The sequence below is a fragment of the Hippoglossus stenolepis genome, chromosome 13 (genome assembly GCF_022539355.2).
Source record: "Hippoglossus stenolepis isolate QCI-W04-F060 chromosome 13, HSTE1.2, whole genome shotgun sequence".
Lineage (NCBI taxonomy): Eukaryota > Metazoa > Chordata > Actinopteri > Pleuronectiformes > Pleuronectidae > Hippoglossus > Hippoglossus stenolepis.
In genome coordinates this window covers 4,536,793-4,556,925 of record NC_061495.1, presented here as the reverse complement: position 1 = coordinate 4,556,925, position 20,133 = coordinate 4,536,793, and the positions used below count along the sequence as shown (strand labels likewise).

Genomic DNA, 20,133 nt, shown 5'->3' with positions numbered 1-20,133 from the left:
TTCCCTCTGCAGTTCGTGACGTCCACAGCCTGGTCATCCGCTCTGTGTGCCACCCCCACGGCGGCGTCTACAAGAGCGTCATCTCTAACAAAGTGGGCAAGGCCACCTGCTATGCTCATCTATATGTTACAGGTAATTATTTTTAACTTCCGCTAACTTCACCTGGGACTGTTGCTGGTATCGGGGGTCCAAGACAGTTTGAAACACTAGGTGGCACTGTGAGCCACGTACAACTCATAAATGATTTTTGTTTTTTTTATAAATTGAACTATGCATTCTGTAACAGTGTCTTGGGAATCGGCGGTTGAGAAACATTTATGGATTTATCTATTTCCATTGTTGTCATTTTCAGATATCCTCCCTGACCCTCCAGATGGGACTCCAGTGATAGAATCCATCACTGGGAAAACCATCAGCTTAACGTGGAAGAAACCAAGGAGGCTGGACCCATCCATTGGTATTTATTCATAAAATATATTTCTTTACTTTATATTAAATAAATCTATATATGCATCCATCCAAACACATTTGATACAATGTATTGTATCACACACCAAAGATACAAAGGTTTTTACTACACACTAAAATCACAATGACATATTATACACACAGCCTAGTGTAACATATTATAATTTGACTCGTTCTCTTTCTTTGGAACTTAGCTCATAAAATTGTGGATTATAAACTGTGTGTGTGTGTGTGTTTTAGATCCCAGCGGCCTGATGTACGCCATTCAACAACAAGCCCTGGGCTCCATCCAGTGGACCATCATAGCCTCTGGCCTGAAGGAGACCACCTACACCATCACCACCCTCTCCAAAGGAGTCCGCTACGCTTTCAGGATCCTGACCATCACCTCCAAGGCTTTCAGCAAACCCTCCGCCGCCACGGACCCCGTGCAGCTCCTGGACCGAGGTACATTCATGCAGCTTTTAGAACATCAACTTATCCATTACTGTTCACAGCAGTTAAATATGTTGTATGTGTGCACTTTGATTTTCCTCAAGGTCCCTATCTCCTGGAGGCTCCAGTGATAATTGATAAGCCAGACATTGTGTATGTGATAGAAAACCAGTCAGTCACCATCATTGTTACCCTCAATCACGTCAATGCTGCGGTCATCTGGAAGAGGTATGTGTGTCTCTGTTAAATAAAAAAATTGGGTGAATCCAATTTGTCATTGCTTTAATTTATAATATCGCAACAAAAATCTTTAATAGGCTACGACTGTTATTCTCTAATAACACTACAGTTTTATGTTTCGCTATGACCCATTTATTTAGTGTGCTATTGGGTGGAAAAGCTGCCCCCTTGTGGACCCTGTGTGTAATAGGATGGTCGGAGTGAATGACCGACAAGCACAAATACACTATGACAGAATGACATTCCAGAGCAGTGAATAAAAAGTCTATTATTGTCTCCTGACTCGTACTGAAGCAGGAGCCAAACATCCACCACACCTGTGCAGTGACAGCCTGCTGCTCTCCTCCAGCTATAACGTATAAATCCTGGTTTATAAACTGTTCTGCAGAAGGGGAGTGGTCCTGGTCAGCAAGCCCGGCCTGTACGAGATGGCGATGCCAGATGACGACCAGCACACGCTGAGGCTGTTCAAGGTGAAAAGCGCTGACGTGGGAGAGATGGTGTTTGTGACCTCCAACAAGTACGGCAGTGACAGCTGCACCTTTGGCGTGGAGCTGGCAGGTAGTCTGTCTGTCTGTCTGTCTGTCTGTCTCTCTGTCCATTCATCTGATCCAAACGTAATGTAACTCTGTGTTGTGTCCTTGGATCTCTGTCCACAGCTCCACCAACTTTTGAAACGATCATGGAGGACCTGGATGTTTGCTCTGGAGAGACCCCTTGCTTCGCTGTGGTTGTGGAGGGCAAACCGGTTCCTGACATCCTCTGGTTAAAGGTGTGTTGTGTATTTTGGGGTATGCCTGATCTCCAGAGGAGGATCCCCAAAGGGGTTATGGGTAATCTTCCAGCTCCGTTGTTAAGTTGTTGCCTTGATGCCACGAGCCTGTGCTGCAGTTGCAGAATAAAGAGTTAACTTGACAGCATAGAGGATTATGGAGGATTATCATAAATCCTTGAAGAACTATTGTTGAAACTTGTATTGTTTGTCCTCAGAATGACGTCCTGCTGTGCGAGAGCAGTCATTACACGTTTGTGTACGACGACAATGAATGTTCCCTGGTGGTTCTGAATGCTCGTAGAGACGACTCCGGGGTGTACACGTGCACTGCCCGGAACTTGGCAGGATCTGTGTCTTGTAAAGCCGAACTCACCATTCATGAAGGTAAGAGGCCAGAATAAGGCGAACAGGCCTTCGACTGTACGGATGACATGTTGTGGACAATGTAATTATTTGGAGTTGGTTGAACAGTTTATTTGATGTAATCATTGCTTTCCCATGACTGTAGCTAAAAGAAAAGAGGATCCAGTGGACGATGAGCAGACTATTCTGAGGAAAATGCGCAGGCTGACGGACTATTATGAAATCCATAAGGAAATTAGAAGGTAAACTATTTGAAGCACTGACTTCCCAGGAACCAGTTTCATCAAATTAAAAGTCTTCATGTCCTAATCCTGCTGTTTTACACACATAGAGACTAGATTGTAATAACTCTATCATCTTATTTCCAGGGGGGCATTTTCCTATGTGAAACGTGTGACCCAGAAAGTCGGCAAAATGGAGTACGCAGCGAAGTTCATCTCCACGAGAGCCAAAAAGAAGCCATCGGCTCTGAGAGAGATGAACCTGGTGTCCAAGCTGGACCACGAGAGAGTCCTTTACTTTCATGACGCCTTTGAGAAAAAGAACGCAGTCATCATCATCACCGAAATGTATCCTTCTCGTATTATTACTGTTTCTTATTCACGGTTTAATGAGAGAAATAAAGCCCAGTTTTTACCATTTGAATTGGGTTGCACTGAGAAGCTTGATGGAAAATTCTGTCTTGTTAAAATGTAAATAAAAATGCAAACACACATTTATATTGTTACATATTACAAACAATTAGTGCATAATGTACACCGTCCCAGAAAGAAGATCCTTAATTAGTCTTTAAAGATGCCATGAAGAGCTGCTTGACAGGTTTACAAAGAAATCTACTGTCATGGAGTCGGATGTAAGTTCATCTCCGACCTCATTTTAATGATCACATGTAAATAATTAATTTAATTAAAAAATATATAACAGTTATACTGGCACATTTGTGTTTTGCGACCATCAGGTACGGTCCTGTATAAGACAGCTGCTTGAGGGGCTGGACTACCTTCATCATCTAAACGTCATACATCTGGACATAAAGGTAGATACTCGTGCATCTCCACTCTCCCACTCTTTCATCATCTGGTTTTGGAAATTAAAAGTCTATATTGATATTGAGAATGATCAGGTACTTTGATTGAAGGACATTATACGATATTGTTTTCTTATTTTCGTGTTATTTCCTCAGCCTGATAACATCCTCATGGCCGACCCTCACGGGGATCAGATCAGAATCTGTGACTTTGGCAACGCTTTGGAAATCACGCCCGATGAGGCCCAATACTGCAAATACGGCACGCCTGAATTTGTTGCACCAGAAATTGTCAATCAGACCCCTGTGTCCAAAGCAACAGACATCTGGTACAGTATCTTTTCAATTTAGGACAAACTTTGTGTTTGGTTCTGTTCTAAAACACCACACTTACCAAATTCTTCTCTGTTTTCATCTAGGCCTGTTGGAGTTATTACATATCTGAGGTGAGTAAACTCTTCTGTCATTATTAAATGTATACCTGTGGGTACTGGTCAGTAAATGTAAGTATTTGCTTCTGTTGTAAGTCTGACAGGAGTTTCTCCGTTTGCTGGTGAGAACGACCGCAGCTCTGTGCTGAACATCAGGAACTATAATGTTGCCTTCGAAGAGAACATGTTCGCTGAGCTTTGCCGGGAGGCTAAAGGCTTCATCATCAAACTGCTGGTAGCCGACAGGCTGTGAGTAGCTGTGTCTTTATTTTCATTTATTTGATCTGTTTCATGTAGCAAAAATCATATATTTATACATCATTTAAATTTGCAACAAAAAAATTCACGAACGGATTCATACTGACTGACACATGACAGAATTACTATCAATAAACTTAACATAAAACAACTTTATAATTTTAGTTTTTTATGTATTTTTAAAACCCAGGTTAATCACAAGTTACAGGACAATAGTTTCCTCTCTGCCATTTTGTTACTATGCTGAGATGTTGCTCCTTATCGAGTTGAAAAAAGACAGTTGCTCATGTTTGTGATTTTGTTTCAATACTTGATGCTTATCAAACCCACATTTGTTTTTTTTTCACGTCTTTTTTCTTTGGTCTATATCTGCAAATCTGAAAATAAGACAAGACTGAAATAAGCCATTGTTTCCCTTTAGGAGACCTGATACTCAGGAATGTCTGCGACACCCCTGGTTCAAGGTAAGACAAGGCCACACTGTGGATTATCCACTACCTCTGTCTTCACTTATTTATACTTCACAACACCACAACTTCTCATTTATACTTTTTTTAAAAATTCAATGGAATGTGTATTTATTTTACAGACACTTAATAAGGGGAAGGCCATAAGTACAGAGGCCCTGAAGAAGTTTGTATCACGCAGAAAATGGCAGGTGAGGGATATTTTATTTCCCATTTGTCATTACACTCAGAATACCTATGAATATTTCAATCCTCACATTTTTTTTTCATTCTGTCACTGCATCATATCCCATTTTTTACAGCGTTCATTAATCAGCTATAAATCAAAAATGGTTATGAGGTCCATACCCGAATTACTGAATGACTCCTCCAGCCATATCTCCATCGCAGTCCCCAGGAACCTTAAAGAGGGTTCACCTTTGCCATCATCATCCTCAGATTCTGATGAAGACATTGATGAACTGCCTTTTATTCCAATGCCACTTACCATGGAATTCTCTGGATCAAGGGTGTCACTGAATGACATCCAGAGCAATGAGCAGGAAACCGGGAAGCAGAATGGAACAAGTAAATGGTCTGGGTCCCCTGTTCAGGCACAGGAGGCAATGGAGTGTGACCCGAAAGAAATGGATAAAGAAGGAGTCGAAATCACAGGTAAAAGCCGCCAGCGGAAGAGGTCAACACAAGACAATGACCAGGGTTCCTCGGATGAGGAACCACCTGCTGAATTACCACAAAAGTCAGAGCTTTCCAGAAAACCACTGCGAAGGGGTTCAAGTATGGAGTCAGACAAACCAGAGGGTGGACGACGAAGAGGAGAGCTTAGACGTGGGGGCTCCGCTGACAGTGCATTGCTGCTCCGGATTCCATCTGAGGAAGGAGCTGTAGAGGGAAACCAAGATGATGGCAGGAGAGTTCTGAAGAAAGCTGTCTCTATGGAACTACCAAGGAGAAGCACCAGCCCAGGAACTGTGAAGATGAGTCAAGAAGACTATGCACTTAAACTTGAGCTAATGAGGCAGCGACTGCTTCGTGGAGGGTCAGTGGAAAACAAAATGAGTGGACTGAGAGGACCACTGCTGGAAACATTGGGAATGGGAGATGAGAAACGTGCAATTTCCTCTGATCGCTACTCTCGCACTGCTCGTTTAGGGCCACCACCACTAATCAGAGCTGCATCCAGCGATTCACCAAGGGATGAACTTCCCAAACCCAAAGTTCTGCGCAAAAGTGCATCTTTCAGTCAAGGTGATTCAGAGCCCATAGCTTTACACCGCCGGTCTGGAGCTCCTCTGGAGATTCCCTTGGCTCAGGTAGAAGAAAGAAGGCTAAAGGAAGCTATATCTATGTCAGCTTTGACTGAGCCAATAAAGCTAGACTCCCGTCCAGTGACTCCCAGGGAACCTTCACCAAGACCACCAACTCCAGAGTCTGTTGTGCAGGAGAGTCCGACCAAGACAGGAAGTGAGGAATCATTAATGGAGAAAGAGATGAAGTCCAATGAGACTATAAGTGAAAAGATGGATGGGTCGACTACAGATGGTAATTTTGACGAGCGATCGAGCACAAGTGGTTTCTCAGAGAGGGACATGAGCATATCAGAGGAGCCAATGGTTGAGTCAGAGTACATGGACCCGAGGATTCCTACACCTCCTCCTGTGGCCCAAAGCTCTAAACTAGAGGAGAGAATGGAAGAAGAAGAAGAAGAAGAAGAAGTAGAAGTAGAAGTAGAAGTAGAAACGGAGCATGAAGAAAAAGAAGAGACTATGAAAGATGAAGAGGAAAGAATTGTCAGTGTGTCTGAATCTAAAACTAAAGAAAATGTAGAAGTTAGTGTAGAAAATGTAGAAGAGGAAGTAATTATGCCTTCTAAACCTTCTGAGATGATCATAACCACAAGCTCAGTTATGGTGAGACCAACAGTACAATATTCCCATTCCTCAGCAAATGTCATGTCAACTCATGTAACACCGTCGCTTCCTGCTCGAGTTGTTCTTCCAGATGGAAGGACTTCAGCATATGCCAGTATTATGCAAACAATAATGGTCCCTTCATTTCAGCCTCTCAATGACCCGACATTAGGCCCCTCTACACCAGATGTGGTTCCAGCCCCTTCACCAGCCGTAGTAACAGCTGAGACATTTTCACCCACATCTTCACCTGCTAGCATTCCCTCTGCTTTACCAGGTGTGCCAAAGCCAGCCATTGTGTCAACCACTGAGCACGCTGCTGTATACTCCAGGGTAGCGTCACCAGAAACGATCGGAAAAGAACCCAGTCCACCAAGGACTGCCACACATTCCTCATCCCAACAAGAGCTTTCAAGAGGAGTGGACTTTGAGGACATTAGCTCTGAAGAAGTATTTGAGGCGCGCTTCAAAAAGCGTGAGTCCTCTCTCTCAAGAAGCCTAAAGTTTTTGTCACGGTCTAAGAATGATGACAAATCCCAAGCAATTTCCTCCGACTCCACAGAGTCAGGTGAGGAGATCTACAGACCGGGGCCAATTGGTGCACCATTGGAATTATCATCAAGGAGACTTGAAGAGAAGTCAAAGTCAGTCCAGGACCTTCGTGAAGCTCAGAAGGACCAAGGCTTTATGAGGAGACTCTCTTTGCGCCTGAAGCGAACTCCATCAGCTGAGCGCAAGGAAGAAGTGACCAAAGAAGATGAGTCAGCTTCTTCAAAAAGAAGGCTTTCTTGGACTCTTGGTCGACGAGGATCGCAGGAAAAGAAAGAAGTGGAGATGACGCGCATGGATGGTAGTGGTGACACCGCAGTGGCACAAGATGAAAAGGAGCTTAAGAAACCTAATGAATCACCAGTCTTGGCAATTCGAAGGAAGATTGAATCAACGGTGGCTGGGATCTCTACTAGAATCCGTAGCTTCTCAGAGGAAAGGAGATCAACAGAGGAAAAGGAACAAAAGAGGACACCCATTCTGTCCATGCTTCGTCGTTCAACATCTGAAAACCGTGGCATGAAGGTTCCTAGTGTTCCTCAGAACCAGCTGGTGTCTCAGGCCAGTAATGGCACCTCATCAGAGTCGCTCGACTCCATGTCCAGCTTAAAGTCAGATGCATCAAAAGGTATGAGGCAATGACTTTACTGTACTGGAGATTTAGTTTCACATATGAGTAGAAGACTACTGACTATTAATTACACTTTCATACATTATTGATGATTGATTAATGGAATAGATTCTTTGTTTATTCAAAGGTGTGGAGGCCGAGCGCAGATCCCGCTGGGACAGATGGGGCCTGACCAGAGGGAAGCGAGACAAGACAGTATCACAGCCTGACATACCAACAGCAATCTCCAGAGAAAATAGTTCCTTGCGTTCACGCCAGTACTCAAAACTGGCTTCTGGTTAGTTGTTCATATCTTAAAAGTTAAACTGTTTCTATGAGATAACTTTTTAAAATGTGATATGCTACATAGTCTACCAAAACATGACATGAGCCCTGTAGCATTCATTTCTTCGTAAATCTACATTTGATGCCTTTATCATGGCTTCTGAAACATGTACCAATTACATAGCAATATATTCCAAGTCAGACCGAGTATGGATGTACTTTAATTGGTCTAATATCTTTGGCCACCAGATTTCCCTCCAGTATTCCACATCAAGCTGAGAGATCATGTCCTGCTGGAGGGGGATCCAGTCACACTCAGCTGTCTGCCAGCAGGCAGCCCCCACCCAAACATCACCTGGATGAAAGGTAGAGATCTCTGGTGTAAATAAGATGATGCCACCTAAATGTTGTTCTGGCAGGTGGATTGGTCAGAATCACATCGCTTGCTAATAACAATCATTTACAGAATAATCTTGGGTCTATGAGTGCAGAGACATAATTACGGCCCATGTTGCCTCTCAGCACTGACTCACAAATGGTACCATGACAACAGAGGTTGAGTACTGTGCAAATAGATTCTGCCAGAGATAGAAAATCTCTTTGAATGTCTTTTAAAACTTCATCAATATTCCTCAAAGACCATTTCCATACATGTATGTTTCCTCAGATAAGAAGCCTCTGGAGATTGATGCCAGGATGAACATGATCGCCTGCCCTGATGGTCGGCAGCTACTGATGATCATGCACACAACCAAAAAGGATGCAGGGGTTTATGAGTGTGTGGCTACGAATCCCCTCGCCTCTATGACCAGCTCTTGCACGATATCCCTTGCTCGTAAGAACTGAGACATACCTCACTTTTTCGTTAACTATATTAGTGTATATAATAGTACCATATATAAATAACAAATAGACAACAGAGATCCTGGGAAGTAACAAGTAAGAGTTCATGAACAGATGATACGTTATACTAGGTGTGATACAGATTAAATACACTAGTATTAAATACTGTAGTTTTGCTAATACCTCTGTATTTGTTTTACCAGGCCTGCCTAATCGTCCTGGGACCCCTGAGATTCCTCAGAAGTACAACAACACAGCCTTAGTACTGTGGAGGCCCTCGGACACCATGGCCCCCTGCACATACTCTCTGGAGAGGAAAGCAGAGGGTCAGTCTTTTTAGATGACTCTCGTCAGATGTTCCATTTTTAGGATTGTTTTTTTATTTTTTATTAAAAAAATATAACAATAACTTTTTAGATTATATTCCTATTGTTAAATAGACATAAGCACAATGGGGTCTTGACTATAATATTTGGTTTGTACCTTAAAGCTACAGGAAAATGTCACAGTACTGTAGGTATGCATGTATTTCAGTGTGCAGTACACCTACTCCTTCACCTTCCAAACAAACTAATAAAAAACATGACTATTATGAAAATGAAATCAACAAGATTTCATTAAAAGACTTTGAGGTTGCTATGGCAACATGTGGGTTATGGCATTCAGTGATGAAGAAGAGATTAAGGCAATATTGAAGCAGACATGGCTCACAGTTTATGTCAAAATGTATCTGGAGGTAGTATGGATATAATTATCTTTTCTTTTTTTTTTTTTACTCCCCAGGTGAAACCAGCTGGCTGATCGTGGCAACAGGGGTCGCCGACTGTTACTACAATGTGGTGGACCTGCCGGCTGGGTGCCTCTACAGGTTCAGGGTGGCATGTGTCAACAAAGCTGGACAGGGCCCGTACAGCAACCTCTCAGAAGAAGTGGGCCTGGTTGCTTCAGGTATGCATTATCTCGCAGAAAATCACTGACAACGTTTTTGAATGCCAACCCCCCCACCTCAGGGCCCCCTATTGCCTGCTTTGCCTTCCCTGTTGCAACACCCCAGTGCACGAGTGATGAAGCCACTAGTGATAGCCTTGAAGGGCAAAGTCTGTACGATGACAAAACACAGCATAAGATATGATTCACCATTCCCAAACAATCCAGTGTGTGTTGGTGAGATGTCTCACACACGTAGAGCCATGTTTTGAATACACCAGAATCTGCATATATGATCTCTCTCCCTTTTTTTGTTCCTCAGAAGAACCAGCTAAATCCAGTGCTGCTGTCGTGGTCAAGACTGTCCCTGCAACTACTCCTCCTCCCCCTGTGGTCATGATGTCATCCATGAAAGTGTCTCCCATTAAACCAGCTCCTAGTAAATCCACTACAATTGCCCAACCCGTCCCTACCACAACAGCCCCCACAACATCTGTGGCTAAATCTGCTTCTCCAATAACCATCAAACCCCCTCTTCAGGTTGATGCTAGCCATCCTGCTGTCACTCCCTCCATTAGTGTAGCCCCCCCTGAGCAAGCTGTGGTTCAGACCACCACAAGTGTTCAAGCCGCGCCAGCAAAAGCTAAGACCACCCTCAGCATCAGTGTGGGCAAACCCAAAAGCAAGTTGACGACCCCGCCTGTTGTTCCACCCAAACCCAAGAGTCCTGTAAATGCAGTCCCTGGAAAAAACAGTAAACCCCCAACTCCTGTACCAGCCCCTGCACCTGTCATTGGGAAACCCATTTCATCCGTGCCGATGTACGTGCCAGCTGCAACTGCACGTGCTACCCCGCCTTTTCAATCCAGTTCAAGACCGACAACCATCCCTCCTGTGACGGTTACTCGTGTGACTGTTACTCCTGTGACTGTTACTCCTGTGACTGTTACTCCTGTGACCGTCACTCCTGTGACTATCTCACCAACGGTGGTGGTGGTGCAGAGCTTGACGCCTGTGGTGCAGGGAGGGGACGGCTGGAGTACCCCGTCTGGGCGGAATACCCCAACGGGACGGGTCACCCCAACGGGACGGGTTACACCCTCGGGACGCAGGACGCCACTGGGCAAGCCTGGTGAGGGATCTCTGCGCCAGGGAGTTCCACAGAAACCTTACACCTTCATGGATGAGAAAGCGAGGTAATGATTGCTGACAAATGCGTAAATGTGGTTGGCTACTACAGTATAAATAAAAAAAACTTTAAGTACATTATGTCCTGCTGAGATCCCTGATTAAGGCAGAAATTACGTTAGCGAGATGTCTTTCCTAATTTACTTTATTTCCTCAAACAAACACAAATTACAAGCATCGGATTTGGGAATAGTGGATTTACATCAATCTAGCCTTTGCTGCTCTGTTTGCCTGCTGAACTGATTTCCTATCCCTCTCACACAGGGGTCGTTTTGGTGTGATCCGCGAGTGCCGGGAGAACGCCACCGGCAACCTCTTCATGGCCAAGATCGTTCCATATGAGGCAGACAGCAAGCAGACAGTGCTGCAGGAATACGACATCCTCAAGTCCCTTCATCATGAGAGGATTATGGCTCTGCATGAAGCTTACGTCACACCGCGCTACCTGGTGCTTATCTCCGAGTACTGCAGTGGAAAGGAGCTGCTCCACAGCGTCATAGACAGGTGAAGCCAAACTGGAAGCTGTGTTTGCAGAAGTAATTGGTTGCTCATCTGATTTGATTAAGCAGAAACATAATATCTTAATTTCATTTGATTCATCACTGAGTACTGGCTTAAAATATTCCTTCTGCAGTCGCTCAACAAGCTGTTTTCTCTCAGGTTCCGTTACTCCGAGGATGACGTGGTGACCTATGTCGTGCAGATCCTCCAGGGTCTGGACTACCTGCACACCCGACGCATCCTCCACCTTGACATCAAGCCAGAGAACATCATCGTCACCTACATGAATGTCATTAAGATCATAGACTTTGGCAGCGCTCAGATGTACAACCCTCTCTTCCTCAAGCAGTTCAGCCCTCCTATTGGAACACTGGAGTACATGTGTAAGTCCTGCTTTTCTCAGACCTCTGCTACAACCACACTAATACGTTTTACATTTTAAAATGCATCAATTTTGCTATGTACACGTCTGGCGTCTACTATTCTATACTAAGTAGAAACTGGTAGAAAGAGAGACCTTTGAAAACTGTGACTCAGTCGCCCAAGTTCGCTTCCTGATTGGGTCTCATCATTATGACTCAACTACCAGTGCTGGTGCAAAACATTGTGCTAACACTTACATTGAGTGTGCACATATGTTATTGATTCAAAGAGTATGAAGGAACAGTCTTTGCTGGTCTTGATCTTTTGTTATCTATTTATACTGATCTTGTTATTTCTGTTCTTGAGGAGGTTTATGTAACAGTAGGTGGGCGCACACAAGCTATGAAAACAGAGGAGGAATATTTAATAGAGCTGCTGCACCATCACAAAAACAAAATCAAAAATCCTAAACTATAGTTAGTGTTCTACAAAGATGATTTGCAGATGAAATTACTTGTGAAATAATGACTATGCATCTTCCTCCTTTCTTCTCCTTGCAGCTCCTGAGATGTTGAAAGGGGATGTGGTGGGTCCTCCAGCTGACATCTGGAGCGTGGGCGTACTGACTTTCCTCATGTGAGTCTCGCTTTCACAGCTTCCACTCAGCAGCTCCTCTTTAAATAGAAATGTTCTTTAGGTGAAATGTGCCGGCTGCATTTGCACTGATATCTGGTTTCTTCATTCACAACTAACACGATGAACCAGCTGAATTGATACTTTTAAAATGGTACTGGTGTTTTAACTGTTTAACTGGTGTTTTGACTTGACAAATTCTCTCACTGGTTATACAGGTTGAGTGGCAGGTCTCCTTTCATGGAAAATGATCCTCAGGAGACTGAAGCCAGGATCCAGGTGGCAAAGTTCGACCTCTCCAAACTCTACCAGAATGTGTCCCAAAGTGCCTCTCTGTTTCTTAAAAAGATCCTGTGTAGCTACCCCTGGTAAGTTTCAGTCCTTTTGCTAATTCCCATATTGAACATCATTTCTGAACAGGATCTGTAGTTAGTTCCTCACTGTCTGGTCTTCAACAGGGCCCGTCCATCTATTAAGGACTGCTACAATAACGCCTGGCTCCAAGATGCCTACCTGATGCGCCTGCGTAGGCAGACTCTCACCTTTACAACCACCCGTCTCAAGGAATTCTTGGCCGACCAGCAGCGCAGGCGAGAGGAGGTGGCCACCCAGCACAAAGTTCTCCTGCGGTCCTACAAGAGCTCGACACTAACCCCCACCAGCCCCACCGCGCCATACGTGCCAGCCTCACCCACCACACCCGGTACCCAGTGAAAACAGGCTTCCAAACACCAGTGGTTGGGACTGTACAAGGGGGATCCTCAGAGTGAGACATGACTTTGGGGCACGAGGCACAACGGCCCCTTCAGGTCTGAGAGGTTGAACTTGTTTCAGAAGAAGAGAAAACTCTTGAAAACAGCAGTGATCTACAGAAACACTCGATTCTTTATCTTCTTCAAGAGAAATCTTTCCAAGAGAATCTAAAAGAATGATTTCATGTCAAAAGAACTCTTACAACATGACTGCATTTTTTTATAGTGTGGACCTTGTTCAGACAAGGCAGGGTGGTGTCTTCAAGTTAGTACCTCAAGGTTTGTAACTTTGCAAATATTTTGGATATTCTTTTTCTTTTCTTATGGTAAACTCCACACTGATTACAGGGGACACATGAATGCATTTGCCAACCCATCGTGAAAGGCTGAAAATTGCTGTTATGGAGTTTTCATGTTAATGGTTTAATTGAAGTACAAGTTATTCACAAGGTACAAAAAAAATACTTAGCACAACTCCAAAACAAGGTCTACTGAAACAATGATGCCTTTTCCAGCGTAATACATCAACGCTCTTATGACCATAGTCTCATAGTCAGAAGCCAAATGTTCCATCAATGATGTCTAATTCTCTGTCCTTGATTAAAGACAACCTAGGATGCTAAATATCTTCCTCCATTAACTGAGGCTGCATCCACACAACTACGTTTTCATTTGAGAGCGCATCATCTCCTTATGCCTGGTGTCCACACTACTTGAGAGTCCACTGCTGACCCAGTTTTAGTTTGAAAACTTTGGGGCTGAATTTTTTTCTGGACATAGAGATTCGTCAGGCGCTTATCAAATAACCCCCTTCTGGAAGAGAAAAAACAGGCATTAGCCTCGGCTACCAGTGTAGAACGCAACATGGATAATCAATTGCAAGCGTTGCTGACCCAGCTGTCATCGCTAACAGCTGTTGTGCAGTTAAAATCTGCATTTTTACAACGATAGAACTGCTTACATGCATAGATGAGGTATTATTCAAGCAACAATTATTCTGCAACAAACAAGCAAATGCTTCCTGTTTACACCTGCATGTGCATGCCCAGTGTACCTGAGTGGTCACTTGTTATATGTTTTAAGGCGCGTTAGTATGGACGGGGATTAAAACTAATACAGAGCCAAATCGCTTGTGTGGACAGAGATCGTTTTAGTTTGAAAATGCCGTTTTCAAACAAAAACATAGTAGTACGGATGTAGCCTTAATGTATTACATTAATATTCGCAGTGTGATCTGTGCTACCTGAGTTTTTATACTGCCACAACACCTCAGATGATGGTCAAGACTGTAGCAGCTCCAGAGAGAACTCAATCTGTTTCATTTAGACTTTATAAAACGTATATATTCATTTGTGAAGATGCACTGGTGGGTTCTCTACAAGGGCTATTTACAAAAGGACTCTTTTTACTCAGCACAAATTATCTTCCCCAATGTGACATTAAGTGACTCCATGCAGTGCCGTCGCTGTGTTGGTGCCGAGCAGACACTCGTTCCTTCACCACAAATAAGCTAACAAACACTGCATTGGCTTCCAATTCAACATCACTCTCCCTCTCAGCCCAGTGTCGAGGAAACAGCTTGACCATCCGCTCAGATCGATATATCCACAGATTTTAAATGAGGTTTTACACGTTTGATGAGTCACTTTTTTCTTTGACTGTATAGAGAGAACTTTGCCTGAGGTCCTCATTAAATGTTAGATTGTTTGGGGGGTTAGTGGAAAGGTGAATAACTTTTGAACCCACTGGTGATGTAAGGGTGTGTCTAAGTGCCCTTAAAGAGTGAGTCAGCATAAAAATACCTTTTACATTTCATTGACAGAGGACGTTGATGAAAACATTGCTGCTCTTGTTCTACATCTATTTTTCAAATGCTAATAGCTAAGCTACTGCTTTTTTTGGGGGTTTACACAAATTAGTTTTTAAATGGCACAACCTTTTAGATATAAAGTAAGGAAGGGATTTAAATTGGTTATAATTAGCAAAAAACGTTAGACAAATTATTTATTTATTATTTATTAGAGTAGCATACACCTTTATAGCTTCCTGTTCATAGAAGTTTACATGGCACTGTAAACAGTGATAAAACCAAATCAGTATCTAGGCAACATTACTGCCCATGCAAAGCATTCAATCAGAAATCTGAGACAATCCATACACCTCAAGGAAAAGTTTAATTTAACGCACTTTCTCTTGTTCCATGCTCTATGTATAAAATGTATTGAGGTTCCCTATCTACCTCTTCTTAAATAAGTCAAATAACATCATCATCAAGTGTGTAAATGAACGGGTTCCTGCCTCCTTAACTGGTCGATATTAAAACCATTAGAAAAAAGCTGTTCACACACCAATTAAACACATTACATGGCCCTTTTCAGGGATAATACTGAAAACTGAAAGTTGACATGTATTGACACTTGTCCCTTGGGTAGATTGAATATGACTCAGTTGCCTACTGCTGTTTAAACATTTTACATTGTACGTATTAACATGTGATTCTAAATGTTTTGCATTATAGTCTGTTTCCAAATGTCACATCTGAGAAAATATCTACAGTCATATCCCCCTTTTTTCCTGAGGATGGCTCATTCTGAAGACTATAGTTCCCTGAAGCCTATCCGTAAGAATGACACTTAAGAATTAGATTTGATTCATCCTCATTCTTTCATGGTAAATAAAATGGCAAAGTTGTATAATTTCTGATGTATTGCTTTGCCGTGTGGGGGCAAATTCAGTTTGCAGACCAACATGTCAGACATTAGCACACATGTCACGTGTCCTGGTTTCAACCCCAGATTTGCACGCTTCCCACAGAACGTGTCATTTGACAGTAGATTAAGTTTTAAAGAAATGAGATGCAGACCCCAACGCTGAGTCTTTTTGGGTGTAAAACTGCATCTTGTATCAAACTACGAGTTATTTTGTTCTGTGTATTGACTGAAGGATGTTGCTGATAACTCTATGAAATTATTTTATTAGCTCTATATATTCTTATGCTATTGCTAGATAAATACTAACTTTTTTCTGCAGCTCTCTTGTCTCTTTGGCTTCATCGTTTTTCCTATGCAGAGTAAAGTTAATCACACAAATGAAGTTGTTTTAAACCTGAATGAAAACATGCAAGATCAGCATGATGGTGCAACGTTGCATAAAATCCAGAGTTTCTGTGCACTGTATTGGCTCCGTTCTTTCAATCACACGAAATTAAACTACATCGGCTTGTAAGCAGACGACGGGTGTTTTGAAAAGTAAAGTTGTTGAACGCTCCACATTTTGTATTAAAATCCTATGCCGTATTTTGTGGGATGTGTTGCAGTGCCTCGTGATGGATATTAGACCCACAGAGAAAATAGTTTGGTACACGAATTATTTTTGACTATATGAATGTGACTGCTTCGTGTGTGTTTCACAATTTGTTTATTTATTGAGTGACTGTATTTGTTACAGCTTCTGCTTTTTATTTGGTGAACTTTCTGAATCTGGCATGGACAAGGCATGACAGCTGTGAAGGCTATTAACAATAAAGGCACTATGACAAATGTACGAATACGATGTAGCCATTTGTATCAAGTGGGTATAAAAGGTGGTTAAAAGAAAAGCTGTTAGTGCTGAATTTGAGTTTAATGAAACTAAAGATATTTGAATGGTCTGTGGTCAGCTCAGGCTGCACCAACTCCCTCTGAATGACCCTGAAGTCAAGCAATTATCTGCTTGTTTCCACCAGGGACGACTCACACATTTCAATCCACTCCCTCCACTACTTAAACAACCACCAGCAAAACTATTAACTGCTCCGAGGATTCTCCAGAGTGTTTGATGTGAATCCTAAATAAGGATGTGAAAATGCCTCCGGAACACTTGTTGTGTTCAGTCTTCGGGCCTGTCGTGTGTTAGAGTGTTTCCTCATATCCAAAGAAGGTGAAGGAACGTCTGGGTGAGGATTAGTTTGTCATGATCCTTGAAGAACTATCAAGCCCCCCCCCCCAGACCTGCAGATATAAAGCATGAGGCCATTTATTCTGATTGACTCTGGAGTCGATCAGGAGCAGTGTGCATCTCCAAGGTGACAAATCTGACAGTGAGTTGCGTTTGAAACAGTATTTCTACAGTGAGGACAGTAGATTGGACGAGAAAGAACATTGTTTCTCTGTGTTTTACGTGAGTGCTGACCAGCTCTGACTGCTGCAGATGTCCACGAAGGCTGCACCCCCCCCTGGATGCACCCTGAACATCGACGATCCTCACGTCCAGGAGGCTGCGATCCGAATCCAGGCTTCGTATCGTGGACACCGGTACTAAAATCTCCAAGTCGTTTCACTTTCTTTAACATTGTGAGATGTTGTGAGGCGTTTTTCAACATTTTCACTGTTTTCCCGGGGACATAATGAATAGATCTTAATGCAAATAAGTTAGAGACATTTAGGAGACTGATATCTATGAGGCTTTGAAATTTGGTGCAGCTTGGTTGAAAGTAAGGGGACTTTTAGGCCTTGGAGGTGGTATGTGCTCTACTCTGAGATATTCTGGTTGATGACAAAGTGCCTTTTGAGCTCTTTGAGAGTTGTCTTGTCTTTGAATTTTGCCTTTATACTTGTTCAGATAAACTGGGTAATTTGAAAGAAAAGAACCCACATAATGATCAATATGTTTATATTCTTACGTTTCCCACATAGGTCACGTAAAGAGCTGCGGGAGAAAGGTCCTCCAAAGATCCTGCAGGAGCTCAAAGATGTGGTTCTAGTCGAGGGCAGCGCCGCAAAGCTGGAGTGCAGAGTCAGCGCCTTCCCCGATCCTTTCATCGTCTGGTACAAGGACGGCAAAGAGCTGAAGGACGGTCCCAAGTATCGCTACGTGTTTGAAGACCCCGATTTCGTGGCGCTCGTGGTTCCAGATGGGGTTCTGGCCGATCTGGGAAAATACACCGTTACCATCAAGAATCCTTTTGGACAGACGTCGGGATCTGCTTGTATTCTTGTGGAGGGTGAGAACAAACTGCTAACTTTAGCAAGCGTTTGTTATTGCTGTGCTTTGCAGTGGGGAATGAAAGTCAAAGCCAATTTATCAGGGACGGTGGGATCAGAAATCAAACAGCTTTCAGGTATAATTCAACATTTTGAGAAATATGCTTGTTTTATCTTCAGACAGAATCAGATGTTAGAGGTATGGATCGTCACTCTTACCACGAAAGTGTACAAATACTTTCAAAAACTTACTTTTAACATCTTATTTCCTGGATAATGCAGTAATACTTTTTCCAAAGTTAGAAACCTCATCAGACATGTTTCTCTCCATTCCTATAGTGTCTCCTATAAGTGAAACCTCCCTTAAGCAGTACCCAGTAGTATTTGATAAATCATCTGACTAATGGAGTTCTTGCATCTTGCTCTCTTAGTCCCTGCTAAAGTTTCCAAAGGCCCAGACAACCTAAAGGCTAAGAGAGGAACAACAATCGTGCTCAAGGCTGAAATAAGGGGAGAACCACCACCAGACGTCGCGTGGCTTAAAGATGGAGACGACATTGAAGAAGACGACAGGTAGGCGAATTCAACTCACTTGGAAAGACAATGAAATTTGAGAGCATTTTCATGAGGAAATACACAAACAATGGTGTGAATAAATGTGCCGTGGTTGTGTTTCAGGGTTTTCTTTGACGTCGGAGACACAAACACAATCCTGACCATCAAAAATGCTAAGGTGTCGGATGCTGGCAGGTATGAGGTGTTTGTGGAGAACAAACTAGGCACAGACCAGTCCTTTGCTCGTGTGGACGTCCTCCAATGAGGTCTCAGAACTACACCACAATTCCCCCGGTGCTGACAGTGCTACCCAGTGGACAACATACTGTATGAACATCCTGTTTAAAGCTGTACATAAAATCATGAGAACAATTAAAGGTTTTTTGCTGACTGAGTGTGTTTTTTTTATTATCCACTGTGCTTTGTGTATTGTGAGAGTGAGTGCAATATTTGTTTTGGGTAAAAATAGTAAACACTAGTGATGAAATGAATCAAGTCTCATGTGTACAATCTGAGAGTCTCTGCCACCACCTAGCTGTGATCAGAAGAATTACAGGTTCAGGTACTGGTTATAGCCATATCCCAGCTGTGTGTGTTTACAGTTGTCAATACACATAGGGAGTATATATACACAACTTGATTTTGAAATCAAGCATTGCAAGTATACTTCATGTATATATATATATAATCTATCTCAGTCACATATATTGATTAGTTACACCTGCGCTTACCTTGTATCTCATGTCAAGATGAAGGCTGTGAAAAATAGTTTTTTATTAAGTACTATAGCTCATGTTTATCATCATCTGTCGCCATAAAAAGATTTAATGAGATACAGTTCGAAAAACGTGCACCTGCGGTCAGATTTCACGAGGGGACTCTAAAACAACATTGTATACAATATAGTATAAATATAAGTGAAAATAAAAATAGATTTAAAAAAGTGTAATGTGTATTGTAAATAAAATAAAAAATATAGTGCCGAATAGAAATTATTAGAAATTATAATAAAATAACCAGCGAGACTAATACTTAACAAAAGTGCAAGTAAGTAATATGGGATATTAAACATGATATTGAAATAAAATTATGTAAAATATTTATATCAATGTGTGTGTGTATGTGTGTGTGTGTGTGTCCCACTTGAACTTGAGAAATGTTTGTTTATTGTGCCCCCCACACACAACATCCGCCCCTGCTTGCATCCATTAAATAAATAAACAAATGAATAAATAAATCCTTGTTTTAGTGGAGATCTTTCATCCTGAATAGTTGGATATAGTAGTAACAGTTACCTTCCTCCCTGTGTGGCCACTTTAAACACTGCACTTCCTGGTTGGTCGGTTTCAAGGCGCCCCACCCCCCCACTCCCTCAAAGTCTGTGAAGTTCAACCAGACGCTTCGCACTAAATAAAACTTTTACTTAAACCCAACTAAACGTGCACGTGTTCCCCCCCCCCCGAACAGCGGGAAATGAAGCGTTAACACGTGTTGTTTCCCCTCGCACGCACTTTGTACGAACACGGGAAACTTATCAAAAGTAAAATTAAGAGTCAAAGCACCAGAAACATTCACGCTCGACACAAGGAAAC

At 42.6% G+C, this 20,133-nt stretch overlaps 2 protein-coding genes across 2 annotated transcripts in view; both read left to right on the top strand.

The window, feature by feature from the left end:
* spegb (striated muscle enriched protein kinase b) overlaps nt 1-16,568 on the top strand; it is a 33,076-nt gene extending 16,508 nt beyond the window's left edge. Inside the window, exons 14-41 of the mRNA XM_035174126.2 lie at nt 13-132; nt 353-457; nt 709-915; nt 1,008-1,131; nt 1,532-1,704; nt 1,803-1,915; nt 2,134-2,302; nt 2,427-2,523; nt 2,650-2,850; nt 3,077-3,134; nt 3,240-3,317; nt 3,465-3,637; nt 3,728-3,754; nt 3,836-3,988; nt 4,419-4,461; nt 4,587-4,655; nt 4,767-7,551; nt 7,682-7,831; nt 8,068-8,184; nt 8,486-8,653; nt 8,865-8,987; nt 9,445-9,609; nt 9,911-10,784; nt 11,041-11,280; nt 11,437-11,660; nt 12,201-12,276; nt 12,492-12,641; nt 12,732-16,568. Coding sequence (XP_035030017.2) covers nt 13-132; nt 353-457; nt 709-915; nt 1,008-1,131; nt 1,532-1,704; nt 1,803-1,915; nt 2,134-2,302; nt 2,427-2,523; nt 2,650-2,850; nt 3,077-3,134; nt 3,240-3,317; nt 3,465-3,637; nt 3,728-3,754; nt 3,836-3,988; nt 4,419-4,461; nt 4,587-4,655; nt 4,767-7,551; nt 7,682-7,831; nt 8,068-8,184; nt 8,486-8,653; nt 8,865-8,987; nt 9,445-9,609; nt 9,911-10,784; nt 11,041-11,280; nt 11,437-11,660; nt 12,201-12,276; nt 12,492-12,641; nt 12,732-12,987 — 7,238 coding nt within the window. The 3' untranslated portion in view covers nt 12,988-16,568. The remainder of the gene's footprint in view (nt 1-12; nt 133-352; nt 458-708; nt 916-1,007; nt 1,132-1,531; nt 1,705-1,802; nt 1,916-2,133; nt 2,303-2,426; nt 2,524-2,649; nt 2,851-3,076; nt 3,135-3,239; nt 3,318-3,464; nt 3,638-3,727; nt 3,755-3,835; nt 3,989-4,418; nt 4,462-4,586; nt 4,656-4,766; nt 7,552-7,681; nt 7,832-8,067; nt 8,185-8,485; nt 8,654-8,864; nt 8,988-9,444; nt 9,610-9,910; nt 10,785-11,040; nt 11,281-11,436; nt 11,661-12,200; nt 12,277-12,491; nt 12,642-12,731) is intronic.
* A 150-nt stretch (nt 16,569-16,718) lies between these two features.
* Nucleotides 16,719-18,932, top strand: LOC118119810 (SPEG neighbor protein). The gene is made up of 4 exons (XM_035174127.2): nt 16,719-17,317; nt 17,699-18,006; nt 18,418-18,559; nt 18,665-18,932. Exons 1-4 carry the CDS (start codon nt 17,214-17,216, stop codon nt 18,804-18,806), a joined length of 696 nt encoding a protein of 231 aa, XP_035030018.1. The 5' UTR covers nt 16,719-17,213; the 3' UTR covers nt 18,807-18,932.
* Nucleotides 18,933-20,133: the final 1,201 nt, after the last annotated feature.